This window comes from Balaenoptera borealis, assembly GCF_965194805.1.
Source record: "Balaenoptera borealis genome assembly, chromosome: 3".
Lineage (NCBI taxonomy): Eukaryota > Metazoa > Chordata > Mammalia > Artiodactyla > Balaenopteridae > Balaenoptera > Balaenoptera borealis.
Window position 1 is genome coordinate 140,007,461 of NC_138866.1, and position 12,604 is coordinate 140,020,064.

At 41.2% G+C, this 12,604-nt stretch overlaps 1 protein-coding gene and 1 long non-coding RNA gene across 18 annotated transcripts in view; one reads left to right on the forward strand and one right to left on the reverse strand.

Moving 5' to 3' along the window:
* Positions 1 to 3,540, reverse strand: part of MCTP2 (multiple C2 and transmembrane domain containing 2) — a 263,257-nt gene extending 259,717 nt beyond the window's left edge. For 8 of the 17 annotated variants that reach the window (XR_014243575.1, XM_082388909.1, XM_082388908.1 and 5 more), the window contains exon 1: positions 3,280 to 3,540. Coding sequence is in view for 7 of the 17 variants with exons in the window: in XM_082388909.1 (XP_082245035.1) it covers positions 3,280 to 3,413 (134 nt within the window). In the remaining 10 variants the exon portion in view is untranslated. The other 9 variants (XM_082388901.1, XM_082388916.1, XM_082388914.1 and 6 more) reach the window with 5 other exon arrangements.
* Positions 3,504 to 11,338, forward strand: LOC309627207. The gene is made up of 2 exons (XR_014243593.1): positions 3,504 to 3,609; positions 9,354 to 11,338. It is a non-coding gene; the product is annotated as an uncharacterized lncRNA (long non-coding RNA).
* Positions 11,339 to 12,604: the final 1,266 nt, after the last annotated feature.

A 12,604-nucleotide genomic window follows, 5' to 3' on the forward strand; every position in this document is an offset into this window, starting at 1 on the left:
ATGGCCCTCCACACCCCTAGACCGCCCTTCCCGACTCTTCCATCTCAGTATCTCCACCCCCAATTCCAAACTCAGCTCAAGAATCAAGACCTCTGTGCTGGCACCAACACTGTACTATCATCAATGAAATCAGCTCCAAGAGACCAGAAGCTCCCTGGCAATCAGAACCTGGCCTTACTCAGTGCATGGGACATAGAAAACCCTCAATAAATGGTGACATAGAATGAAAGCTGGGACAGCCAACAGTCGAAGGCATTTCTGGAGAACCAACCAAACTGGAAGGTCTTAGACACCATCAGGGGCCTTCCTCTCAGAACTGTTCACTGGACATGAAGTGCCCTGAGACCCCAATGAGCCCAGGATCCCCTCCACCCCAGGCGGCAGCTTTTCTGCTCAGTGGACCATTGGTCCTTCACCTCCAACCACAACTGTCACTCCCACTCTTTGAAGGTAACAGAGCTTCATTTTCCGGACTCTCACTGGCATAGGCCCCCACGAGTGCTACAAGCTGCTGGGAAACGCTGAGTGTTCTCAGAGAGAAGGTTGCAATCAGGAAGAATTTTTTTTTTTTTTTTTTTAGGAAGCATTTTTATGTAAGCATTTCTGGTAAATGGCCCAAAAAGATCTCTGCAGAAAGAGATAGCAATCTCCAGCAAATGGCTACAATTTCTTTTTCCATTCTAAATAGGCATTCACTTTCATAGCTAATTTTGTATTATTTTTCTTAACAAGGATCCCCATATTGTTTACCTTTCAGGTCTCACAAAATCTGGATCTGCCGGTTTCATACCTCATGCATACGCTGCTCCTTGGCCCTTCGGCTCTCCTGTGAATTTCTCTAAATCATCACACACCCTGCCCCTTCATTAAAGCATCTTAACCAAGCCAAGCACACTTTTATAAACACCTGCTAGGCAGGATTTCAAATGCTTTTAGAAAGAAGTTCAAGGTGTCTTGTCGATTTCTCTGTCAAATGAAGATAGAGGGAAAAACAAATGTGCCAAGCACGATCCACGCAGAATATCTACCTGATCCTCCCAACAGAGGCAAAAAGCCTTTCTTCAACAAAAAAACACTTTCTTCAACACCTGAAGATGATTTCAATATGAAACCCCTCAATTTTTGTGTGTAATTACCCACAGTTATAAGGAAGGTTTTAAGAAAGCAAGTGCTCTCCATGTCAGGAAATATTATTTAAAATTCTAAGTACTATTTTCATCCTCATCCTATACAGTATAATAATTTTAATTTGAAAATCACTTGTGTGGTTTACATGCACTTAAAGAAACCATCAGTTGAGCTGTTATGGATCATTTACTCAAAAGACTAAATTGGAATTTTAGGATTCCTTCCTAAATAAGCACGTTGACACACTTACACTTCTAGAGATAGATTTAAGGAAAACTATATATATCTTTTAAAATAAATATTCATGATTATAGATTTATACACACACACAAAGTCTTTTCTAGGTGACAAAGGTGGCCTCTATTCACCTGTAAACTATAAAAGGAAATTAAGATGAAATATGTTAAAGCATATGAATAAGAAAATTAGCTGATACTTCAGCATATAAATAATATGAATATTAGTTGATACTTCAATGTGTAATACACAAGGAATACATATAAAGTTTTACTAATTTGCCCAACTTGGCTATATTAGGTCCTTAAAAATATGTTAAGGAAGATACATAATAAATTTTATGTTTTTTAAAATAGCTGTTTATCTTCTTGTCCCAGATTGGTTTCAGTTTAACAAGGAGAATGAAAACAAACAATGCTCGTTTTATTCATGATGGTTACTTTAACTCTCAGGACGTGGGTTGTTTTGTGAACATAAATTTGAGTTATTATTTCCATTAAATCTGCAGATTTACACTATCTGTCTCACAGTAACTTGGAATAGTGAAAAAGCATGGGTTCTGCACTCAGAAATATCCACATTCAACTCCCAGGTCCACCAGTTACTGTGAACAAATTCCTGGATTCTTCCCTGCCTCAGTTTCTCATCTGTACAGAGGAAGTAACACCTACTTTGCATATTTTATGCAACTTTTTAAGTGAAGTGACCAGCATGGTGTTTGGCACCGAGTCGATTCTTACTAACCTTAGTTTAAGGATGGTTTGGATAATCCTTGTCACTCTGGATGAGAGACCAGGCTAATGATAAATATTCTCCAAAGATTTTCATTTTCCCTGCATTTAAAATGCTTATTACCAGAGATCAAAGAAGAACCGTAAAGACAAAAGCACAATATGCCACTGCTCTCTTTCTAAACAGCCCCCCTGTGAGAAACGACTGCCCTAAAATTCCCTTTTGTATCCACACCTGTGCTACCACACAGCACACCAGTCTGACCCTCGAAGAGGTCCCCCCCTTAACAGGCGTGCAACAAATATCAGTTAAATTTAAATGCTGCTGACCCAAGCAAAAACTGAATGCTAATGGAAATCGCAATCCATAGACCTGTTTGCGATTCGGTGCGTCGTTGAAACAGGTTTTCTAGAGTCTTCAGGTTCACCGGGAGGCTCTTTGGTAACTTTAAGTTCCCGATGCCGATGGAACTTCTAGAACAGACTCAGGTAAGCACCCAGGCACGGGTGAAACCTTCACACAGCGCGCACAAGTTCATTCAGACGTTCTAATCCACTTCGTGGAAACCCAACCATATTTAAAAGCCATCAACGCACCATTTGCTTAACAAATGGACAGTGCACTGGGGAACTAATTGCGGAAGCAATTGCCTCTCAAGGTCGCCACCACCATCACGGTTTTTTTTTTTTTTTTTTTTAATGTGACAAGACACTCTGGAACCTACACAATTATCAGAAGGCTTTCAACTCTCGTGGGGGGTGAGCAAATGTCCGCGCAAGGAACCGAAGCGGACTCTCCGGGTCTCCACGAAGGGAGCGCATCCAATCCCACCCAAGTGAGGGTCTGACCTCTGCACAAAGAGTCCCGGAGGTGGCGGTGACAAACTCCCCTGCGATCCAAGGAGACCGAATGTAGGTCCTTTAAAATGCAAAGAAATCCTAGGGCAGGCTGCCCTCCCCCGGTGCGCCCTCCAGCACTCCGGTCCTCGACATACCTTTCTGACTCTGAACCGGCAGCTCCGGAGTTAGCAGCTCCACTGAATTCCCTTCCCGGTCGCTCAGGTTCCCCAGCTCCCCGGTTCTGTTGTCAGCGGACACCCCTCCACCCCCCAAAGGAGAGAGCCACCGGCGACCCGGTGCTCCGCCCGCGCTCGCGGCCAGGTGAGCCCCGCACCGCCCTCACCTGTCCGAGGCCGCGTCCCAGGGGATGCAGAGAGGCCGGAGCTCGCCGCTCACCTGCGCGGGCCCCGCCGCCGCCGCTGCCGTTGTCGCTTGCACGCGCAGGGAGCCGCCGAGACGCGGCGAGAGCGGGCGCATCTCCTGGGGCCGCCAGACTTCCTCGGCCCCGCCTCTTTCCGGCCCCGCCTCCAGCTACCCCGAGAGCCGGCCCAGCCTCCAGGCGGAGGAGGCGGCCGCGCGTCACCTTGGGGCCCCCTCCCACCCGACCCGGGGCGGACGCCGCTGCAGGAAGCTCCGACGGCTGCTGAGAGAAGGGGCCGCCGCTGGATTCCGGGTAATGGCTGGGTGAAGAGAAGGAGGTTACCCGTAACTCCTTCGTCTGGGCTGAGTCACAGGAAAAGGAAGATGTGTCCAAAAAGTCTGGCAGTGACTAAAGGAGTTGAGTTTCTTCACGATTTAGTTGAGTGTAAGAACAAAGTGTGGACAAGTGTGGCTGGCACTCAAGAGGACAAGTGCGGCTGGCAAAGTTGTAATTGCTTAATTAATCACTTGTCTTCACTATTGCGCAGAGGCGCGCACCTTGTTCCCTTCGCTCCCTAAAGGATCAGTGGGAAGGGAACAGCCTCCGTTTTGACCACCCGGACCCTGGCAAGAGGTACCAGAGGCAGGCAACCCATGAAACCTGTGCCACGTGCGCGCGACTGTGGGTGAAACTCCGTTTTCTGAGCCTAAGTTCCTCATTTCTAAAGATTAGGTGACAATCGTGCCCAGCGAGCTGCCGGAACACTCAAAGAGTCTCTTAAAGAGAGACTTAAGTGCGATGACTGGCACTAAGGCATTCAGTAAACATTTGCTTTTGTTCCTTTCCCTTGAATTTTTTTTTCTTCCTCCTTTTTCTTCTCTTCCCGCTATAATCTTGCACTTTATTTACTGCTTATCTCTGCCCGGTCACTTTCTTTTCTCATCTATTAATGAGCCTGCATCTACAGGGCACCGAGTCTGTGCCCTGAAAGGCGTTGGGCGCTTTAAAAGGAGATATTCTGGTAAGATCCCTGCCCTCTGGGAGGTCAGGAACTCACAAGACACCACCACCACCCCCACGAAACAGCTTTGAAATTAGATACAAGAGAGTCAAAGAAACCCGCTAATTGAGTGTTGGACCGACCGGCCGTTCTGTAGGATATTGTGGGTCTGTGAGCTGGTGAGGAACGTAATTGATGTAATTGGTGGTTAAAAGCACTGACTCTGGAGTCAGATCAAATCCGGGCTTGGCAGCTAATTGTGTTAAACCAGCTACTTCACTTAATGTCTCTGAATTTCAACTCTCCCCCCACAAAAAAAAACAAAAACAAAAACAAAAAAACCTGGGATTAAAATAATAAGCTGTTGCATAGATTCTGAGAAATAATTTACATAAAGTACTTACCACAGTGTTCTGGCCTATGGTTAGCACTTAATAAAGGTTGGGTAATGCTAATAAGAGTAGGATAGAAAATGGAGGCTGGGGAGATAAAAATTTAGAAAATGTGAGAAATTGGGAGGAAATGTTAGAAATCAATGCTGCCGTCATTGTGAAAAGCATACTTCTGATAACAGCTACCGGTGATGAACAAAACTGGTCATCAGTTTCTCTGCTTGGCATGTAACACGTGATCATATTTAATGCTCACAAACCTGGAAGAAAGTTCATAGTATCCCTCACTTGATGAGAAAAATTAGCCTCAGAACCATGAAATAACCAGCCTGAAGGGATGAATCAAGGTAGTAGTAGAATCAGAGAACCCAGAGGTAGATGGCAAATCTGGGCTTTTTCCCACTGTGCTCTCCCTGCTGCTACATCGCCTACCTGAGAGAGCGGAGGTAACAGGGAAAATAAAGCAGCAAAATAAGAGGAGGAGCATTGGGTAGGAGAAATAGCAACCACACCTTTAAAGCCGACTAAGGAGACTACTGAATTAAAATAGTAAATGAACCCACACAAAAAAGCTTTTTGCTTCTAACTCCTGCCACAGTGGAGTTCCTGTTCTGTGGTTCCTGCAGCCTAACCGCAAGTTGAAAATGACTAACAGCATTTTTCAGTCATTAAATGCTACAGAAAGTGAAACATCGAAAGATCACAGAAATGTAAGCTCATACCTCCTCTCCTCCCTCTCACCACAATACCCTCTTCTGTCCATCTTCCTTGTTTTTTTTTTTTTTATTGCCCAGACACGTTACCTGCTTCTTTATAATATGTTCCACCCAGGGAATAATATTGTTGCTTTAACCAGTTTAACTTCACTGTATAACCACAAGCAGCACTTAGAACAGCAGCTAGACTCATATAGGTGGCTGATAAATTTTCAATACCCTGTTGTTACATTTAAAAAGGGTTTGAACCAAGTCTTATGGGCACTGTCAATGACGTCATAATTGTTACTTTATAAAAAAAAAAGAATCTCCTGCATTTATAATAGGTGGTCTTCGCTGTCTTGCCTTCTTAATTCACATGAGCAATGAGATATTTGGCCTCTGAAGAAACAACCCTATTGTCAATATGATAATTGAGCATATGCTTGGTTGCGTGGCAATCTAATAATTTCAGTTTTTAAAATTTGAAATGGCAGATGTGTCTTCTAGGGGTCCGATGTGCTTTTTTGCCGTCACAGCTAATGCACCTGTCATGCCTTCAGAAGCACTGCCATGGAGGTATATTAGCAACTGTGGTGCCTGTTTAAATGAGCCAGAGCAATTTAAACAGGACAAGTTACAATGTTTGTAGTCACCTGAAATCTCTGCCCAGGGGATTAAAGGAGTCTTCTGTAAAAGAGAGAAAACCGTGTCTGTAAGTGCAGAGGAACAAGAGCTCCAGCCCCTCTCTGCTCCTAGGAAATCAGGACAGGCCTCCTCGTGTCATCCACGCAGTCAGACCAGTCCAGCTCGAATTGAAGGACTCAAGGCTAATCTTGGGAGTACCACTCCCTTGAATGTCCAAGAAAAAGGTTTCTGAGTTCTGCTAATGAAGATATTAAGAGCTTGGCACCTAGCATATCTCATCTTCATTAGTGCTTCTTATCATTTCTGGGCCAATAAAAGCTAAAGTAGAAAATCAATTGAGATATAAACGTATAAATCTAGAGCTATTAGGAGGTGAAACCAATGCCATGGTTAAGGCAAAATTTAGTTCATGAGCCACATGGCAAATGTTTAGTGTGTGCTGTAAGGAAGAAGCATGTGTACTTTGTTACGTGGCATTGAGAAAATGGCATTTCTTTTATTGTCAGTGCAAATAGGCTTTGTCATTATATTTACTTGGTTAGGGATTTTTTTTTCCCATCTTTTAATTGTCATGGCAGATTATAGAAAGCATATTCCCTTTTCATAGTGGCAGTTGTGGAGAGACCAAATTTAGTGACTCACACCAGACCCCAGCTCTGCCACTTAACTAGATGTGTGTTTTCCTGCAGGTGGCTGGTAGGGTTTCAGTTTCTTGAACAAAAGAGTGGCCCCAACAGAAAAGGAGTGTTACTTTCTAAAAGACTTATTATAAAAGCTTTCTTTGGAAACCAAGTATTTAATTGTCTTATTAATAATAATCCTATGTAGCAAATTATTTAAAATACCTAGGCATATATTTAATACAAGCTAATTAGCTAGAAATATGCACAGGTATTAAGTTGCTAAAAGTTACACTTTTATGGATATTATGCTTTCTACGAGTGAGAATTTCTATGACCAGGATGAACATATGCTAATAGTTGCTTTTAAAAAGTTAAAATTATTAGAGACATGGAGGGTAAATCTTAAGAGCTTTAATCCCCCGTTCATCAGATGGGTTAAGCAGACCCAAATTTACTGCTTTCAGGTGAAGCTTGATCTGGCTCAAGGGTTCTCACTTATCACCAACACATCTGGTGATGTGAATTCCATCCATCTAGCTGAGTGCTTAGACCTTCCAAAGTAAACCAGATCAGGAGTGCATTTCACACTGTACATCATTGCTGTGGCCCCCTGTGGAATCACTTTTCTAGAATGTGCTCTACTGTGTTTCCATTGTTGATAGTGAGGAGCATCTTAGGATCAGCCCTGAGAAGTGGGTTGTTGAATTTACACTGAAAATGTTAGTCAGGGTCATTGTTTTTAAAATTACAGTGATCAAGCTAGAAGTTGTCCATCATCTCAGGAATGCAAATCTAGACCTTCCCACAGCAGTCAGTCTGTCTGCATCCTCTGGGTTCCATAAGTAACTCAAGTGAATTTGTTTTCCTCTCTAATTTGACTGTGAGAATGCTCAGGGTGACCTATCTCTGTCAAATGTTCAGAAATGCTTTTTCATACGTTGTATAATAGAGTTATATTTTTCTAACTTACTGTCCTAAGTCTGAGATGAAACGAAAGGAATTTTCAAGGCCAGGGTATTAAGATAAAAAGTGATTTTTCCATGCAATAAGATGTACATCCATCGACACATTTGTCTGCATAACTAACATCCACTGAGCAGCGCCAACCAGGGCCACACACTAGGATGCTTACAGGGGCCAGGCTGGTGAGATCAATGTGTGACTGTGGCCACATTCAAGAAAATAGAGACTGTCAAAACTTGCAGAGCACATGCCCACCTAAAGGCATTCAAATTCTATTCTTGTTAACTTCTCTGCTGGCCAAAGCATGCAGGTGGCCAGATGCCAGGTAGCCATTTGTGTCCCCTGATCAACAATGTGTCCGAGCTCTAAGATAAACACTATGGATATAAGATAAATAAAATATGATAGCTTCTGCCCTCCAGGGATTTACATTTTGCTGTGGGAAAAGATATGTAAACAAATAAGCAGGACAGATTTTGAGAGGGAAAAGTCTCTGACAGCAGCACCTGCAGGGCCCAGGGAGTAAAGTACAGCGTCAGGAGACCAGGTAGAAAATATATAAGAGAATTAGCAGGAGTGGTGACTCCACGCAGCCCCAAGGGCTGAGAAAGGAGATCCTGATGGGTGAAGCCTAGCTCACAGTACTGGGATGAACCCATACTCAATAGGCAAGAGAAGATCAATTCAGGGAATGAAGCCAGACCTGCTCAGCAATATTTCCATAATTGTTCACTCAAGTAATCAGAAAATTTAAATATAGATACATAGAAATAATAACAACACTTTTGGTTGAAGACATTAACAAGTTTTGTACTTGAAGCCTCCAGTCTGACTTTGTGACCTCCTGGGACATATAATTTGAATTAAGTTTTAATTCAGCCTCCAATTACTGGCTGTTATGATGACCTACAAAGAAAATACAGAATCACTAATGAATGGATTGAAGAATAGTTAGGAAACACATGGGGCTTTATTAAGTGTGTAATAACAATATTTTCAAGCTGGCTTGGTATACAATTACCTGCTTTACTGATGTTTTAGGTACATCTATAGAATGACTATTGTTGCCACTTCCTGAAAAAATATGGGCCCAGAATAGAGAATAAAACAGTAAGAAATTTGATGTCAAAACTAATTTCTTCATTTCCAGTATACAGGTGTTAACTCTTTTTTATTATTGGGAAATACCTAACTATACTAAAAAATTATACATTCTATAAAAGACTTATTCTTTTGAAAAATAGCTTTGCTTAGTTTGAACTTAGTATTAGGTTGATTTTAAAATGAAGAACGGGAAGGATAAAACCCTATCTGGTTCAACACAAAATATATTTTAGATCATTTAAAAGGAAGAGAGTTTCTCAGCCTATTCGCTCAATGTCAGACATACTTAGTTGTAGCTTTGAACTTTTTACAATGATCTTTGCACCAACCCTCAGAATAGGCTGTGTGACCTGTCTCCTTACTCCTGATGGCTTTTGGTGAAAAGAGGCCCTGCTTGGTGAATTTGCAAAATGTGATTCTACTTTAGAACCTCTTATTTGAAAATCCCAGCCTTATATTTCAAACTGAATATGCTTCATCCTACACATTCATTGGTAAAATATGCTCAGAAATTCCATAAAACTAAGATGGGTATCCAAGTTACATGCTCATACAGGAGATTAAGATATTCCGTGTTTTTGTTAAATCTTGTGTCTGTCTTGCCTTATTTCTGACAATCTTTCTTCCCCAGCAATGAAGTCACTTCTCTGGAGGACAAAGAAAATCCCAACACCACACTATTTCACCTGAACAAACTGTATTTTAGTATACAGTAAGTCCCCTACATATGAACCTTCAAGTTGTGAGCTTTCAAAGATGCAAATGAGCATTCGCATGTCCAATCATGTAAGTTAGTTCATGTGTCTGGAGTACATTGTCATGTGCGTGCATCCTCTACAATTGGTTGTGCTTTTGTGTACTTTACTGTACAGTACTGTATAGAGTACAATAGTACAGTATCTTTATTTCAAGCCCAGGATGTCCGGAAGCAAGAGTAAAAGCGGTGATGTAGCCGGTACTACTATACTTTCCAAGGTACTGTACTGTAAGATTAAAAATGTTTTCTTTATTTTTTGTGTTTGTTTTCTATGAATTATTTGTGTGAAAAATATTATAAACCTATTAAAGTACAGTCTATATAGCCCATTATGTTAGTTGGGTACCTAGGCTAACTATGTTGGATTTACGAACAAATTGGACTTACAAATGCACTCTTGGAATGGAACTTGTTCGTATGTAGGGGACTTACTGTATGACATGAATTTTAATTTTGTTAAATTGAAGAATTTTGTTCAGTTGAATTTCGTTAGTTGAATATTTCTCTAAGTTGTCGAGTCAGAAGGAGTAGGCTCAGAAGGCCAGCATTTGAAATGCTTGTGGAGAGGTTGTCCTTTTACCTGCTCATGTTTTTTCTAGCTCTCAAGTGCACATCTTAGCAAGGTGTGCTGGGGGTGGCTTGTGTCCCAAACAAGCTGGAAACTTCCATGGTCACTTCATGATGAAACGTGGCAGGAGAGTAAAGGACAAAATTAGAAGCACCATAAAAAGTGTGAATGGACATCTAAAGGGCGGAAATTAAAAACAAAAAAGCCAGTGATCAATGAACAGTGTGGGGAAGCAAGCTGGAATTTAAATTGACAAGGAAAAACTACTATAAACCATGGACAAGAAAATCAGAAAATGTGAGGATAAATAAGATAGACAATAAGTCAAATGGGCCCAATATGATCAAAGTTCATAATATGTGTAGCTGTAATGTAAGTCAGACAAGAAAATAGATTTTTCTTCTTCATGATCACACCTCTCTCTAGGTGTAGCTGTCACTGCAGGTTTTTGAAATACAGCAATACTCTGCTTCATGAAGAGATTAGTAGGCTACCATTGTGCCTTATCTGACTATTCTTCTCTGAGAATAAGAAAACTCATTATTAGCTCATCCCTATCCATTCAACTCAGGTAGGTATATGCTCAATGTTACTAAGAAGAGTGTAATGGTAAAAAGACTACTTTGCAAGAATTAATGTTTTTTGTTAACATGCAGTATCTTTATAACATGAGCCCAAGATGGAAGTTACAATTATCTGTGTACAAAAAAGCATCTTTTTGTTCCATCGATGTCTTTTTCTCATTTTCTCACACAACATTCTGCACATGGTTTCCTATACAGATCCCTTGATTCCCCATCTCTCCTATTACCTGACTGATTCTTTCCCTCTGAGTCTCTAGACTCCTTGTGACCAAATTCTATCCCCCTCAAAGCTCACATAAAATATTATCTCCTCTGTAAAGAATCCCCTCATTTCTCAACCCAAAGCAATCCCTCTCTCCCGAGAACTCGCATAGCAATATCCTTATCAATCTTATAATGCTTCAATCAAGAACAATTGCCTCGGGGCTTCCCTGGTGGCACAGTGGTTAAGAATCCGCCTGCTAATGCAGGGGACATGGGTTCGAGACCTGGTCCGGGAAGATCCCACATGCCGCGGAGCAACTAAGCCCGTGAGCCACAACTACTGAAGCCCACACACCTAGAGCCCGTGTTCCGCAACAAGAGAAGCCACCGCAATGAGAAGCCCACACACCGCAACAAGTAGCCCCTGGTCGCCACAACTAGAGAAAGCCCACGCACAGCAACAAAGACCCAACAGCCAAAAATAAATAAATAAAATAAATAAATTTATATTAAAAAAAAGAAAAACAACAATTGCCTCTATCTTTATAAAATAGTTATTTTGGGTACCTGTCTTATCTTTCAAACATTCATTTGTTTCACAGATATTTCTGGAATATCTACTTTGTGTGAGGATAATCTATAGAATATAAGTTTTTATTTCCAATTCGTATATATACCCCATGTATTAGTTATCTATCGATGTGTAACAAATTACCCCAAAACTCAGGGGCTGAAAGCAAAAGACATTTATTATTGCAGAGTTTCTATAGGACAGGAATCCTGATGTGGCTTAGATAGGTGTTTCTGGTTCAGGATCTCTCATGAGGCTGCAGTCAAGCTGTCTGCCAGGGATGCAGTCCCCTCAAGGCTGAAATGGGGCTGGAGAATTTCCTTCAAAACTCACTCACATGGTTGCGGGCAGACCATAATCCCTCGCCATATGAGCTACTCCCTGGTAGCTGTGTGTCCCCCTGTCATGGCAACTGGTAATCAAAGAGAGAAAGAAACAGACCAAGATGGAAACCATCATCGTTTTATAACCTAGTCTTGGAAATGACATCTCATCACTTCTGCCACGCTCTCTACATTAGATACAAAAGTTCATCACATATGCAGGGCGGGGGGGGGCAGATTACACAAGGGCATGAACACCAGGAAGCCAAGTTTATAAATTCAGAGGCTGCCTATCATGCCTAATTAGCACAACAAATATACAGTAAGTGTCTGATGAATAATCTGTCTAGGGTTTGTTGAGATTCTTCAAGTTGAAAGTTATAGTTGTCATTAAATTTGGATATGATGAAAATTTTTCAGTCATTATTTCTTAAAACATTTTTATGACCCTATTTTGTTTTTTTTTTTGGAACACCCATTCCATTCATGTGAGGCCACTTAATATTCTCCCACAGCTCACAAATGATCTGTTCATTTCTTTCTTCTTTAGGCTTCTATTCTCTGTATGTTTCATTTTGGATAGTTTCCATTTCTATATGGTCAGGCTAATTAATTTTTTTTCCTGCAATTGTCTTATCTGCTGTAAATTCTATCCAATGTATTTTTCATCACATTTTATTTTTCATCTTGAGAATTTGTATTTTCGTCTTTTGTATGCCTTTTATGTTTCTTATTCTCATGCTTTCTGCTACTTTGTTGAATGCAGAGCGTATATTAATAATACTGTTTTATCCTACTTATCTACTAATCCTTATCTTCTGTTTCATTTCTGGGTGTTTTTTTTTTTTTTCCTATTGATTAATTTTCCTATTTGT